Here is a 15,945-nt window from a genome sequence, read left to right as displayed (position 1 = left end):
CCCGAAGACAAACTTAGTAAATGATGGAGACTGGATTTCAAACTCAGGCACTCTTACTGCAGAGTTGGAGCAGTTAGCCACTATCGATTAACTAGAGAAGTAAAATGCCTATGGAACATTAACACTTAGATCTCCCAACAATATCCTCAGAAACTCAGCACTTTAAAATAGTAACTCCTGCCCCTGCCTCCCTGCAACACCCCTTCCCCAATACACCCAAACAACCATGAAGATATTTTCTATTCTACCAACAGCATCACCATTCTTACAAATATAGAAGTTAAAAACCTTGAATTACTTTTGGCTTCTCTGCTTCTTTTCATTTTTAAATGCAACACAGACTGTCAGAGAGGATAGGTACCAATGAACTCGCCCATGAAAAAAAGTTTTGTGTCATTGAGTTTTCACCTGGGCAAGGACTACCAGTACTAGGTACTGCGTTTTGTTTCTGTTTCACTTGCTCGAAAATAAGAGAATCAAGAAATTTTGGAAATGTTCATATTAGAAGTCAATACACAGTAATGTTCCAACCACTTCCCAATGAAAAGTAATTAAATGATGAGACATATTAAAAAATGGTGTTTTCATTAGCTTTAGTATTTTCAATTAACTTTAAGCTACAGAGAGCATTAAAGAAGGCAGTATATACTTGGCAACAGAATGCGATTAAAGTTCAATATTTATATTTGTTGCAGAAATCTTTATTTGAAACAGATGAATGACGTGCTGGGGCGAGTCCTCCCGGAGCTATTAACACTTCACAAAGCAGAGCGGAGAGTCTGACTGTCTCTCAGAAAAAAAACTACAAATCCCAGAATGCACTTTCCCCTATATTTTTCCGCGAGAATCCCGGAGGGCTAGATTAACCAATCCCTTCATGGAGAGCCTAATTATCAGCCAATCTGAAGGCGAATGAGCGACCGGGGGCGGGAGGAGGAAGGCGCCCTAAAATTTGAAATAGGAAAGTTGGCGGGGCTGCGGGAGCTGGGTCTGGAGACCTGCTGTTGGCTTGAATTGTTTCTGGTCTTGTGTGGGTTGGCGGCGGGGCTCAGGTCTCCTGGAAAAGGTGAGAGAGTTGGGAGCTGACCAGGGTTCCTCGACCTGCCTGTCGCGATAGGGGAAAGTGTATTTCTGGGCTGGATTTGTTTTCGGGAGCGAAGTCTGTGAAATGCACGGCTTTGTTGTTTGCACTGCTGGGCTTCGCTGAGGCCGAAGGGTTCCGGGTTCCACCGAACGAGATGTGTGTGGCCTTGTTGGGAGGGTTTTGAGTTATTGGGATGGTTTTAGCGTTACAGAAAACTGGCGGGGCCTGGAGTCTTACCGGACATTGTTTTACAGAAGACACTAAGGCCCAGAGAGTTCAGGGTGACTTGTACCTTTCCTGGACTAAGCCTACTAAATTCCCACTCCAAGTAGCCTTTTTAGTACTACTTCTTCTTTTCCTGATCTGGGTGGGAGGGAGAGGCGGGCTAGATATGTCTCATAGGGTCTTATCCTATGAGAGGGGGCCAGTCCTCCGTCCATTTGGGACCTGGCTGGCAATCCAGGCTGGAATTCAAAAGATCAGAATTGGAAACGCCTTAAAAGTTACCAATTTTACTTGTGAGGAAACGGAGGCAGAGTCATTTTCCAGGGTCACAGAGCTGTATGAGTGTCTTGTGCAGTTAAACTACTAACAAGTCCCTAGGAGGTAAGGATGTCCTTCCTGGAATCTTGCATCTTAACTGTAATTAAGTCCAGATGGCTTGATCCGCCCTGGAATAGCTAGAGTTAAAAGTAAGCTGCTTGGATCACCTGGATGGCTCAGTCAGGTTCAGCATCCTCCTTAGGCTCACAGTTCCTGAGGTTGAGCCCTGTATGGGCTCTGCACTGACAGCTTGGAGCCTGGAGCCTGCTTGGGATTCTGTGTCTTCCTCTTTCTGCCCCTCCCCTGCCTGTACTCTCTTTCTCTCTCAAGAACAAGTAAATATTTAAAAAGTAAGATATCCTTTTTAAAAAAAGCAAGCTGCTAATTATTTCCTAGCAAAAGTCAAACTGCCAAAATATGCTTGATTGGAATATGAGCTTGATTTTATTTCAACAACTTATAAAAAATACAATCAATGTTTTGTTTTGTAGCATTCTCTTACAAGATGATAGAGGACGAACTGGCACTATTTGATAAAAGCATAAATGAATTTTGGAATAAATTCAAAAGCACTGTCAGTGACACGTCCTGTCAAATGATGGGACTAAGAGATACCTACAAAGACTCCATCAAAGCACTTACAGGTAACTAAAGTTAACTTGTAACATGCTGCTTTGTTGTTCTTGTTTTTTTTTTTTTTATGTTATTTCAGCTGAATCGAAACTTCAATTCCAATTTCTCTTTCAGAAAAGCTGTCTGTGAAATTAAAGGAAGAAGAACGAATGGTTGAGATGTTTCTGGAATATCAAAATCGTAGGTGACAAACTATAGATCACAGAGGGTTTTTTAGATTAAACATCTGTATGCAATCCCTCATACAAGTAAAACAATACACTGTGGGGCACCTGGGTCGGTCACTTGACTCTTAATCTTCGCTCGGGTCTTGATCTTGGGGTTGTCAGTTCGGGTCCCGTGTTGGGGTCTGCACTGGGCATGAAGCCTACTTTAAAAAAAAAAAGGAAAAGAAAAAAAAAAACAGTGTATTGTGTGTGTGTGCATATACATATGCAGATACATATATAAAAATAATAAACATTTATGTATCTGCAACCCAGCTTAAGAAATAGAACATCTTATATAATACTTTTCTCTAATCCTACCTTCCAGAACTAACCTATTAATATTTAGTATTGTATTTTTGAATGTTATATAAATGGCATCATTTTCTGTATATTCTGTCCCTTTTTTTATTCATCACTGTGCTTGTGATCATCTATGCTGATGTGTAAATGACAATTTTTTGGAAAACAGGTTTGTTTTCCCATTGGAAATCATAGACTGGGGTTTAAAAAGCAGGAATTCTTCAGTTCTTCAGTTCTTTCCCTTAGGGGAAAGAATCTGGATTAACCATGTATTGGAGAAGGAGCCACTGTTACTCTCAGGAGAGGACACTGATCTGGATACATTTGGGGAGTAGGGAAGGTGGAGGGAACTCATTCACTCACCACATATTTGTTGAGCAGCTACTTTGCATCTTCAAGGAAGATACTGCAGAGAACAAATTGTTCAAAAATTCTGGCCTGCCTAGAGCATCTGTTGCTTCTATATTATTATAAGGAGGAAGATCATCTGTTCAAAGTGAGAGGCGTTTACTGTGGACCAGGCTCTTAAATCCTAAAATCCTAAGGACACCTGGGAGGCTCAGTTGGTTAAGTGTCTGACTCTCAATTTCAGTTCAGGGCATCATCCCAGGGTAGTGGGAATCAAGCCCCTTCTTCAGACTCCAGGGTGGGCGTGGAGCCTGCTTAAGATTCTTTCTCTCTCCATCTCCTCTGCTTCTTGCCCTCTGGTACTCACTCTCTCAAAAAAAAAAAAAAAAAAAAAAAAAAAAAAAAAAAAAAAGAACAAAAGTCCTGAAATCTTTACAAGACCAAAATTATCCCTTTTTTCAGATGAAAAAAATTGAAGCTCACTGAGGTTACAAAACTTGGTTAAGGTCATACATTTGATAGATACAAGCTCTAGGATTGCAGCCAAATGTCTGCTCCCTCTAGTGTACCATAAAACAATCTTTCCACATGGAAGGGAAAACTCAAGGGAGGATTTATGTGGTGAGTAGTAGTGAAAGTTTGAAATATCTGCCCTAGAGAATAAAAGAGACAACTGACAGTGTATACATGAGTTATGCCATATCAAGGGCCCTTACATTTATACTGGCACAAATCCATACAGTTCTTTACATGTTATAATAAAAACACTGACATATATGGTATTTATATGACATTTATGGTATTTATGTATCACTTAATAATTTAAAAGTTTCTGTATTATTATTGTGTACTCCAACCCTGTGAGTTAAAGAAATAGGGTGGCCATTATTATCGTCCTTTTATAAGAGTCTCCAAAGTTATAATTTGAGCAAGGTCCTTGGGTAACAACTGAAGAGCCAGATTGGAACTGATACTTTTGGACTTTTAATATGTATCTCTTTTGCCATACATGTCTCCTTAATTATTTTTAAGTGCATTTTTCCATAGTGGCTACTCTGGAAAATAATATGCAGGGTTCCTCAGAAAATTAAAACTACCATATGATCCAGTAATTCTATTTCTGGGTGTTTATCAGAGGAAACCAAAAACACTAACTCAGGAAAACATCTGTACACTTTGTTTGTTTGTTTGTTTGTTTGTTGAGAGACAGCTAGCGGGAGAGGGGCAGAGGAAGAGAGAATCTTAAGCAACCTTCACAGTTGGCGTAGAGCCCGAGGTGGGGTTTGATCCCAGGCTCAATCCCACGATCCTGGGGTCATGACCTGAGTCGAAATCAAGAGTTGCATGCTCAACTAATGGAGCCATCCAGGTACCCCTGAGAGGATATTCTACCTTATTAATATGCTATATTTATTTAATGATTTACTCATTAGCCATTTAGGATGTTTTCAGCTTTTCATCATTATAAATAATACTGAACACAATCTTATGTATATAAATACTCGCATACATCTTATTTTCTTAGGTTAACTTGTAAAAATGAAATAACTGGATTAAAGGACATGAATATCCTTAAAACTTGTTTTGCAATGTCAAAAATATTCCACAAGGACTCTAGTATTTTCCATTCTTCTCGACACCAGCTGTCATTTTTGTAAACATTGTTGTAATAAATGAAAATTGGTATGTTACTTGCTTTATTTGCATTTCTGTGATTACTACTCAGGTTAAATTGTCTTTCATGTTTATTAGCTGTCTGCATTCTACGTTTCCTCCATTTATCTCTTTGTTTTTGTCTTAGGAATTTATATTTGTGTCTTCTTTAGATTAAGAACTGTTCAGGGAGGGTGTTTAATGGTCAAAAGCATGACCTTTGAAGTCAAGTCCTGAGTTTGAATCCAGGCCTTAACTATTTTTTGCATCCTAGCAAATAAAACTTTTGGGCAAGTTACCCAACTGCTGAGCCTTTTCCTTTTTTAAATTAGAACTGCATAATGTATTATGAAATTTAAGTAAATTTATGGAAATATAAGGTGTCGAACAAAGTTCCTAGCATATAGTAGAGTTTTATGTTTATTTGAATCAAATATGAGGTGTTTTGCCCACTTATTAACTGTTATGTAGCTGGTATATGACTTTCTCTTTGATTTCTTTTTGCCTTTTAGTAAAAAGGTCTTTCCCCACAGGAAAGGCTAATTTTATATTCAGATACTGCCTTTTAGGTTTGCAAGATTTCATTTTATATTTAAATATTTAATATATATGGAATTTATTTTGGATTTCAGCAGGGTTTGGGAAACTGTCCACCACTTGATTTATGATATTTCATTTTTCATGTTTCCCAAAGATACCAGTGTTTGTTTGGGAATGCCTTTTTTGTTTAACTGAGCCGTATGTCGTTTCTTCAGCTAGTACTCCATTATTGTGTTAAAAGTGTCACAATCACACATGTTAAATCTGGTGGGACAAGTACCTTTCCTTGTTATTTCTCTTACCATATTTCCTTAACTGCTCTCTCCTGTGTACTCATCAGATAAATTTTATAATTTTGTTAGATCCTCCTCTTCCCTTCCCTCCGGAGTCCATTGGGATTGCATCAAATGTAGAAATGAATTTGGGAAATACTGACATCTTTATAATATTTAGAAGCATAAAATGTCTCTCCATATATATAGGTTATTTGTTTCAGACAAGTTTTGCATTATTTTTTCATAAAGGGCCTACATTTCTTAATTTAGATTATTCCTGGATGTTTTGTTTGTTATTAATGTAAATGAAGTTTCGCCCTTCCTACCTCTCTCTTTCCCTCTCTTCCTTCACTTTTTAAAAAAAAATTTTTTTAATGTTTGTTTATTTTTGAGACAGAGACAGAGCACGAACAGGGGAAGGGCAGAGAGAGAGAGAGGGAGACACAGAATCCGAGGCAGGCTCCAGGCTCTGAGCTGTCAGCACAGAGCCCCATGCGGGGCTCGAACTCACGAACCGGACCGTGAGACCATGACCTGAGACGAAGTCAGATGCTTAACCGACTGAGCCACCCAGGCGCCCCATCTCTTCCTTCACTCCTTTTTGTCTTTTTGGTGTTTTCCAGAACCATTTATACTGCATTATAATGAATTGTTTCTTTAAAGTACTGTGTAAAAACATTTCCAGATTTGGTTGTCTTTGATGGTGGGCTTTATTTATGTACTTATTTGAAGGGTATTGCTGCAAGCGTCATGACCTGATTTTCTTTTTGTGGTTTAATTTGGTATTCTCAGGGCGACTGGGTGGCTCAGTCGGTTAAGCGTCTGACTTCAGCTCAGGTCATGATACCGCCGTTTGTGAGTCCGAAACCCACGTCAGGCTCTGTGCTGACAGCTCGGAGCCTGGAGCCTGTTTTGCATTCTATGTCTCCCTCTCTCTCTCTGCCCCTCCCTGCTCATGCTCTGTTTCTCTCTCTCAAAAGTGAATAAAAAAATTTTTTTTTAAATAATAATTTGGTATTCTCATTTTAAAAAAGTTTTGTCTCATTTTTATTTTCAAAGACAAATAGGAAAGAATAGGATTTTTTTTTTCCTTTTCTTTATAATTTTTGAACCATTAGAAAGCGTTTATCAGTTAAAACATTTTTGGGGCACCTGGGTGGCTCAGTCGGTTAAGCATCCGACTTCTGCTCAGGTCATGATCTCACAGTTCCTGAGGTCAAGCCCCGCATGGGGCTCTGTGCTGACAGCTCAGAGCCTGGAACCTGCTTCAGATTCTGTCTCCCTCTCCCTCACTCATGCTCACTTGCGTGCGCTTGCTCTCTCTCTCTCTCAAAAGTAAATAAATAAATAAAATAAGTAAGTAAATAATACACTCTTTATTAATCCTAATGAAAGTCAATATTTCAGTCTTTTCTTACCAGAGAAAGATATTGGAGAACAAAGTATATATATTCTAGCTAATACTTTGTACTTCTTACAGAGATCTGTAGGCGGAATAAGCTGATTCAAGAAAAAAAAGACAACTTGTTAAGATTGATTGCTGAAATAAAAGACAAAAATGAGAAACTAGAAGTATTGACTGCAAATATTCAGGATCTTAAGGAAGAATATGCTAGGAAGAAGGAAAGTAAGTTTCTAGTTGTACACATATTTAAAACATTAAATTTCAAAGTGGTGATGGTTCACAATTATCTATCTCTTGCCTTCTCTCTCCAGTTCATGGTAAAAATGGGTAACACATCTCAGGGGCATAGCCAGCCACTCATTTCTGCAAGGAAGCTGTCTGCTAAATAAATAAGTTAAATAAGTGGGTTTTATTTTCTTTTGTTTTACTTAAGGGTCCTTTTGATTTTTTAATGTAACCAGAGTCATAATGCAATTGATGTGGGAGCTTAATTAAACAGAGTGGGGGACAGTTTCATTGGAGAAGCCATAGTATAATTTATGCAACAAAGTTAATGATCACACATTCTCTTCCAGGAACTATTAAGCACACTCTTTATGCTGCAAAGTGTCTGTCTAAAAATCCTTCATATTCAAATATGTGTATTTCTTTTTTTTTTTTTTTTAATCATAGCTATTTCTGCTGCTAACAAAGCTAATGAAGAGAAGTTGAAAAGGCTACAGAAATCTGCAGACTTGTATAAAGATCGACTTGGACTAGAAATTAGAAAAATTTATGGTGAGTATATTAACGTAAGTAAAACACACGAGATTAGAAAGGTGTGTGTTTTCTTAAGTAGAGAAGAATTTTTAAAATATTTTCAAATAAAATAATGACCACATTATTAACTTTTTAGGAAACAGGAAAGAATTTAAAAATTTTTTATCACCGTAACATAATTACTGATGCCTTGGTTATTTATCATCCAGTATTGTAATAAATGTATGTTTTGCATGATTGCCAACATGAAAGTAATTTTTGTTCCTTGTTCTTCCTGGTATTCTATGATCAGCATTTTTCCAGTTGCTATAGCCTTCCCATGGTAATTTTAAAATAACGACGTAATAATTCATTCCATTAATGTCTCTTAATTTATGCAATCTTTTATCTACCTAATACAGGTATTGTTTCTAACTTAACATTCAGATTCTGCCAGTGTTTCAGTTTTAGAAGTACTATAGTGAATACAGACTTCTCCATTTCTTTTGTATAATTTCCGTGGAATTCCTAGGGAGGCATTACTGGGGTAAAGCGTGTAAATATTTTAATGACCGTGATGTGTGGTGTATGTGGCAGTTTATAGCACTACTCACGGTGTTAGCAGCCCCCAGGATCACCGTCAGGTTTGGGGATTCGCTAGAAAGACTTACAGGATGCAGCATAGAATCAGTCATATTGACGGCTCAGATGTATGGCAGAAACTGCAATAAACTGCAGAACAGCCCCAAAAAGGCACTGGGGCAAAGTCTAAAAGAAACACTTTTTTCAGGCATAGTTTTTTAAGAGTCCTAACCCAGCAGAGTCACACAAGACACGCTTATTAATTCCTTTAGCATTGAATGTGACGATACACGGGAAGGGTTGTCTACCAGGGAAGTTCATCAGAGACTCAGGAAGCTTGTGCTGGTTTTCCCTGCACTTCGCCCTATGTGTTTTTTTCCTCTTGCTGATTTTGCCATAGTCTTTCGCTGTGATAAATTATAGCCCTGTGTATGACCCTCTGGTGAATCGTATGAATTCTCTTAGCAAATCTTCAAACCTAGGGTGGTTTGGGGGACTCCCAACACACCAGCCAAGGGCCAGCTTGCAAGCAGACCTTTGTAAGATTCTAAGGATAGCATCGTCAGGCCTGCCGCGTTAATTCTTTTGTGCACACCTCTCTACGATGTAAAGTGTACCCACTTCATTGTATTCTTGCCAGAATTGTATTTTGTTTGTTTGTTGTTGTTTGGCAGCAAAGTAGATATAATTGGAGCATTGTTTTTTAAGTGCATTTCTTTATTAATGAACAGGTAAACTTTTCTTCTGAATATTTACTGTATTTCTTAGATTGTTTGGTCTCTTCATTCATATATCTATTAGTCTTTTTTGTGCCCCCCATCTGTTGAAATAAGCTTTTAATAAAAAAGTTAAATTTTATTAAAATAAAATATTAAATTTTATTAAAAATATTAAACTTTTTAAAAATGTTTATTGATTTTTGAGAGAGAAAGAGAAAAAGCATGAGTGGGGGATGGGCAGAGAGAGGGAGACAGAGGATCTGAAATAGGAGTTGCACTGACAGCAGAGAGCTTGATGCAGGGCTCGAACTCATGAACTGTAAGATCACGATCTGAGCCGAAGTCGGACACTTAACCAACTGAGCCACCCAGGTACCCCCCCAAATATTAACCTTTTGATTAGAGGGAAATACAGGGTCCAACTCTGAATTTTTGATCCATTGGACTCACTGTCATCCTGAGGTGTTTTGGGGTCAGAAAGCTTCAAAATTATTTTCAGATTTAAAATTAGAACTTTCTCGACAAATATCATATGACTTCACTCATATGAGGACTTTAAGACACAGAATAGATGAACATAAGGGAAGGGAAGCAAAAAATAATGTCAAAACGGAGGGGGACAAAACGCAAGAGACTTTTAAATATGGAGAATGAGCAGAGGCTTACTGGAGGGGTTGTGGGAGGGGGGATGGGCTAACTGGGTAAGGGACATTAAGGAATCTACTCCTGAAATCATTGTTGCACTATATGCTAACTAACTTGGATGTAAATTAAAAAAAATAAAAAATTAGAATTTTCTCATGGCACCTGGATCGCTCAATGGGTTAAGCATTCAACTCTTGGTTTCAGCTCAGGTGATGATTTCACAATTCATGGGTTCAAGCCCCAAGCTGGGCTCCGTGCTGACATTGCAGAGCCTGCTTGGGATATTCTCTCTCTCTCTCTCTCTCTCTCTCTCTCTCTACCTCTCTACCCCTCCCTTGCTCACTCTGTATTCCTCTCTCTCTCAAAATAAGTAAAGAAACATTTACAAAAGAATTAGAACTTTTCATAGCCCTCAAAGTCAGGAAATAATCCTTTTTTAAAAAGGATTTTAAAAAGAATTTTAAAAGGATTTTAAAAGAGAAACCCAAATTAAACTCTTTGTTATCTTATGATGTCTTTTTTCCTTGGCATACATCTCTTCCATTACCATTAACACTTTTTTTTTCTTTTCAACTTTTTATTTAAATTATAGTTAGTTAACATACAGTGTGCAATATTGCTTTCAGGAGTAGAACCCAATGATTCATCACTTACATACAATACCCAGTGCTCATACCCAGTGCTCATCACATCAAATGCCCTCCTTAATACCCATCACCCATCTAGCCCATCCCCAACCACCTCCCCTCCAGCAACCTTCAGTTTGTTCTCTATAGTAAAGAGTCTCTTATGGTCTATTTCCCTCCACCCCTCTTCCCATATGTTCATCTATTTTGTTTCTTAAATTTCAGATATGAGTGAAATCATATGGTATTTGTCTTTCTCTGATTTATTTCACTTAGCATAATACACGCTAGCTCCATCCACATCACTGCAAATGGCAAGATTTCATTCTTTTTGATGGCGGAGTAGTATTCCTCTGTGTGTGTGTGTGTGTGTGTATGTGTGTGTGTGTGTGTGTGTGTGCATGCGCGCGCGTGCACATGCCATTCAAAAGTCGATGGACATTTGGGCTCTTTCCATAATTTGGCTATTGTTGATAATGCTGCTAAAAACATTGGGGTGCATGTTTCCATTCAAATCAATATTTTTGTCCTTTCAATAAATATCTAGTAGTGCAGTTGCTGGATCATACAGTAGTTCTATTTTTAACTTTTTATGTAACTGTTCTCCAGAGTGGCTGCACCAGTTTGCATTCCCTCCAACAGAGCACAAGGGTTCCCCTTTCTCCACATCTTCGCCAACAGCTATTAACACTTTTAAAAATCTGGTCTACTGATGTAATTATTTCATTTTGAATAAAAATGCAAGACAAATGTTTTTCAAAGTTTCTGAACTTTACTTTTTTATAATTAAAAGCATTTTTTAAATGAAATTTACTAATTTTTTATTTTGTAGAGCAAAACTAAAATGCATGTGAGTTTCTACTTTGTGGCTGCCATTTTTTTTATTAAAAAAATGTTTAATGTTTTTGAGAGAGCGTGAGAGCACATGAGTAGGGGGAGGAGTAGAGAGAGAAGGAGACAGAATTGGAAGCAGGCTCCAGGCTCTATGCTGACAGCTCGGGCTCAAACTCACGAGCTGTGACAGCTCAGGGGCTCAAACTCACCATGATCTGAGCTGAAGTCGGATGCTTAACCAACCCAGGCACCTCTGTGGCTGCCATTTTTAATTTCTTCTGGGCATTTACTCCTTTGGGAACGTTTGGAGGTCTTTTGGAAAAATAGGCTTTAATTGCAGATAGCTATGTAGAAAAAGTCAAATCTGTTCAATATTTTTTATTGTGATAAAACTACATGACATAGAATTTGCCATTTTAACTATTTTTTATTGTACAATTCTGTAGCATTACATTAACAGTGCTGTGCAACCATCACCACTATTTCCAGAATTCTTTAATACCACAAACAGAAATTCTGTACCCATTAAACAATAACTTATTCCTCCTTCCCCAGCCCCTGATAACTTCTCTTTCTGTCTCTCTAAATTTACCTATTCTAAGTATTTCATGTAGGTGGAATCATACAGTATTTGTCCTGTTCTTTTGCGTCTGGATTATTGTATTTAGCATGATGTTTTCAAGGTTCATTCATGTTGTAGCATGTATCAGAAGTTCATTCCTTTTTATTACCAAATGATATTCTGTTGTGACTATACCGTATTTTGTTTCTTTAGTCATCTGTCAGTGAACACAGTTATTACCACCTTTTGGCTGCTGTGAGTAATGCTGCTATAAGCATTGGCATCGTTATTTGAGTCCCTATTCTCTATTCTTTTTTTGATATGTACTGAGGAGTGGAGTTACTGGGTCATTGCAATTCTTTATGTAACTTTTTGAGGAACTGCCAAGCTGTTTTCCGCAGCTGCAACGCCATTTTATATTCCTACTAACAATGTCCTGATTTCTCCATGTCTTCATTCACACTGTTCTTTTCTTTTTTCTTGTTTTGTTTTGTTTTTTGTTTTGTTATAGCTGTCCTGGTGGGTATAAAATAATATCTCATTGTAGTTTTGGGTTGCATTTCCCCAGTGATTAGTGGTATTGAGCATCTTTCCATGTGCTTATTATTGGACATTTGTATCTATTCTTCAGAGAAATACTTACTCAAGTCCTTAGTCCAGTTTTTAATTGGATTGCTTTTCTTTTAGTTGTTCAGTTGTAGTTCTTTTAAATGTATTCTCTATATTAAGTCCATATCCGAGATAGGATTTGCAAGTATTTTCTCCCATTCTGTGGGTTATCTTTCCACTGCCTTGGTAATATCCTTTAAAGGACAAAAGTTTTTAATTTTGATGAAGTCTAATTTATCAGTTCTTTTCTTTTGTTACTTGTGTTTTTGTATCATGTTTAAACTGTAATTCATTTAAAACTAATTTGTAACTTGTACATTTGGAGGCTTGGTTAAGTGTGTATATACACATACGTTTAGCAGTCTAGATACTGATTAAGGACAGAGGTGAGAAAGCTCATCTCCATTGAAAGGCTTGGCACAATAAAATATTCTCACACCAAATAATTTAATTTTTTTTCAGGTGATAAGTTGCAGTTTATATTTACTAATATTGACCCTAAGCATCCTGAGAACCCTTTTATGTTTTCCCTCCACCTAAATGAAGCAAGGGAATATGAGGGTATGTATTCCTCTCTCTTAACTGATATTTAAGACTGGCATCCAAAATGTTATCTGACTCAGCATATAGAGTAATATGAAGGAGCGGTGCCTGGGTGGCTCAGTCGGTTAAGTGTCTGACTCTTGGTTTCGGCTCAGGTCATGATCTCACAGTTTTGTGAGTATGAGCCCCATGTTGGGCTCTGAGCTGACCCTGAGGAGCCTGCTTGGAATTCTCTCTGTCTCTGTTTCTGTCTCTCTCTCTGCCCCTCCCTTGCTAGCACTCTGTCTCTTTCAAAATAAATAAATAAACTTAAAAAAATAAAGTAATATGAAAGAAAGTAATGTTCCCACAAGGTGTCCCTTTCTTTGCCAGCTTGCTTCATGGGATAGGGTCTTCTAAAGGCTGTGAATGTAGTTTCGATTTATAGTTATTATCTAGGAGCCTTAATATGTAACTTCTATTCAGGATGGCACAGTGCCACCTTGGTAGAAAAGTCTAAAAGACCACCGATCACTGCATTTCATATGCAAGTATGAATTATCCTTTTAGAGAACATAAAACTATAAAGGATATGACTATATAAATGTGAATATTATAATGTATTCAAGTAGGTGATTTTAAAAGCAAATGCTAAGTCATCAGAATGTGATCATTTATTTTCCCAAAAATCAATTTAAGAAATATTATCCTCTCCTGAAAAATCGCACACATTGGTAATTTAGCTCACCTACTGATTCTCCAGCAGGCCAGAAAGGCATCGATTTATGGGGAATATATGTGATTGGTAATAGTTGGAACTAGAAGAGAATGGAAATATATTTATCTCTCTTTAACTCTTGGGCCCCTTTTAAAGTAATTTTTAATTTATTGGAATTCAGAAAAATGGTTCTCAGCTCATTAGACCTGTGTTCTCATCTGAAAGCATTTGTAGCACACATACACTCAGGAGGACTGCTGAGTTGTCTCCTTAATGTGCCCCGGTGACTTGATCCTCATTCTCATGGAATTTGTATTTAGGAACCTAATTCATGTGCAAATTTTTTCTCTCTGTAAATATCTTCTAATGAGTGCTAAAGTTTCAAAAGCAAACCCCAAAACCCACATACCTTGCATATCCTCTCTTGCTACATAGGGTCATGGTATTTGATAGTGTGTTAAAATAGAATCTACAGTGTGATTTTGAACCAAGTGCCTTTTGTTCTTTCTCTGCTGTGGTCCTGGTCCTTGTGTCCTAAACAATCTCTACCAAAGAACTGGAAATCTGATATGGTTGACTTTCTTCCCCTTGGGCAAAGGACCAAATTGTTGGGAGAGAAAGCTGAATCATTCCTTTCCTTTGACCACCCTCACTGGAGATTTGTTTACAATTTGTACAACTGCATGTTGAGAGGTGTGCCGTTATTTGTGACTTTGTGTCACATTTGATTAGTAGGTCCTGTAAATACCACTTTTAGAATAGCAACCATATTTTCTAGTGAACACTTGTAAAACCTTAGATTTTTTCCCCATAATTGTAAATTACTAAAAGTTGTCATTGAAAGCTGTTCTTTTTTTGATCCAGTGGCCAGGAACTAGAATTCAAGCCAAAAGTTTACAGAGAAAACTGACTTAACAGTTAAAAAAAAAAACAAAACAAAAAACCCAACATACACACGTGCGCGCGCACACACACACACACACACCTGTTAAAACAGTTTAGTTAAAATGTAAGAAAGATGACTGGAAATGGCATTCTGTTCTTTTTATCACTGAGTTCTTGAATCCCTTGACTACCATCTGTTTAAATTTAAAGTACAATTATAATACTTAAGACTTTAATATTTACAGATTAAACAAAGAAAAGGTCCAAAAGATAGTTAGGATATGAAAATCAAGTGTATCTGTTGTTCTATGCTGGAAGCATTTCAGTAAAATGGAATTGAAATAATTTGAATCAGATGAAAGCATCTAAGTTAGAAACACTTCTCTCCCATAAAAAATCTCATTCACATTATCTTCCCTTTTCTTTTTTTCTTCTAGTGTCAGATAGTGCTCCTCATCTTGAGTGCCTAGCAGAATTTCAAGAGAAAGTAAGGAAGACCAACAATTTCTCGGCTTTTCTTGCCAATGTCCGGAAAGCTTTTACTGCTATGGTTTATAATTAATATATGAATAGTATATAAACACTTTATTTTTCTTCCCTATTGTGTATCTCTTTTAAAAGAATTCTCATTATCCACTGTTTGCTTGTAATTCTTTTGTATTTTTGTAACATTTCTGTGTGTTTTATTTCTTTAAATTATTTTAACTAAAATCTTAAATAAAATTTATACAGTCAAATGTGTTCTTTTTAAGATGAAAGATAGTATACTATGATAAATGTGTGGGGGGATGTATATATATATATATATATATGTATATATATGTATATATATATATTAGGAAGAGAGTTTCAGAGCACTTCCCCTCAGTTGCCTCTTATGCCTAGGACTTGGCTCAGAGCTCTGCTTACCATCATATAGCAGTAGAATTTATCTGAAAAGAATGCTATGGGTTGGTAGGAATGTTATCACTGGCCCATCTCAGTGTGCAGGCCAGCTTTTAGAAACCATTGATTGGGATTTTTCTGCAGAGATAAAAAGCTAATAAACTGCCCTAGAGATTGGAGTGTGTGCTACTAACAAAGACTTTTTTTTCAACATTTTATTTTTTTAATATCAAATATTTAATATATAAATATTAAACAACATACTAATATACAAGCAGTAGGCCAAATAAGGAATCAAACGGCAAATCAAAATACGTGAAAACAAAAGAAAAAGAAAACACAATATTCTAAAACCTATGGGATGCAGCAAAAGCAGATTTTAGAGTGAAATTTATGCCATAAATGGTTGTACTAAGAAAAATGGTTTAAATAATATTGCACCCCAAGAAACTAAAAAAAGGTTAGCCAATATTTAGTAGAGGAAGCAAATAAAAATTGGGAATGAACTAGAGACCAGAATAAACAATAACATAACATTGAAAGTAATGACCAGATTTCTAAAAAAAAAATGAACAAAATTGGCAATACATAGTGTGATAACAGATTACTATAAACCATCACTAACAAATC

General features: G+C 36.9%; 1 protein-coding gene across 1 annotated transcript; it reads left to right on the top strand.

Moving 5' to 3' along the window:
* Positions 1–956: 956 nt before the first annotated feature.
* On the top strand, positions 957–15,080 carry SPC25 (SPC25 component of NDC80 kinetochore complex). The gene is made up of 7 exons (XM_007074610.3): positions 957–1,066; positions 2,119–2,271; positions 2,375–2,440; positions 7,066–7,212; positions 7,663–7,767; positions 12,768–12,866; positions 14,868–15,080. The coding sequence occupies exons 2-7, from the start codon at positions 2,133–2,135 to the stop codon at positions 14,990–14,992; spliced, it is 681 nt and encodes a 226-aa protein (XP_007074672.1). The 5' UTR covers positions 957–1,066; positions 2,119–2,132; the 3' UTR covers positions 14,993–15,080.
* The last annotated feature ends 865 nt before the right edge of the window (positions 15,081–15,945 follow it).

This window comes from Panthera tigris, chromosome C1 (genome assembly GCF_018350195.1).
Source record: "Panthera tigris isolate Pti1 chromosome C1, P.tigris_Pti1_mat1.1, whole genome shotgun sequence".
In the NCBI taxonomy this organism is placed as follows: Eukaryota; Metazoa; Chordata; class Mammalia; order Carnivora; family Felidae; genus Panthera; species Panthera tigris.
This window is presented reverse-complemented; position numbering and strand designations above follow the sequence as displayed.

Excerpts from the sequence above, each read along its gene's own strand:
- SPC25 (XM_007074610.3), top strand. The coding sequence starts at position 2,133 with ATGATAGAGGACGAACTGGCACTATTTGATAAAAGCATAAATGAATTT. Across the intron at positions 2,441-7,065 it reads GTTTCTGGAATATCAAAATC|AGATCTGTAGGCGGAATAAG; the intron begins GTAGGTGACAAA and ends TACTTCTTACAG. Across the intron at positions 7,213-7,662 it reads ATATGCTAGGAAGAAGGAAA|CTATTTCTGCTGCTAACAAA; the intron begins GTAAGTTTCTAG and ends TTTTAATCATAG.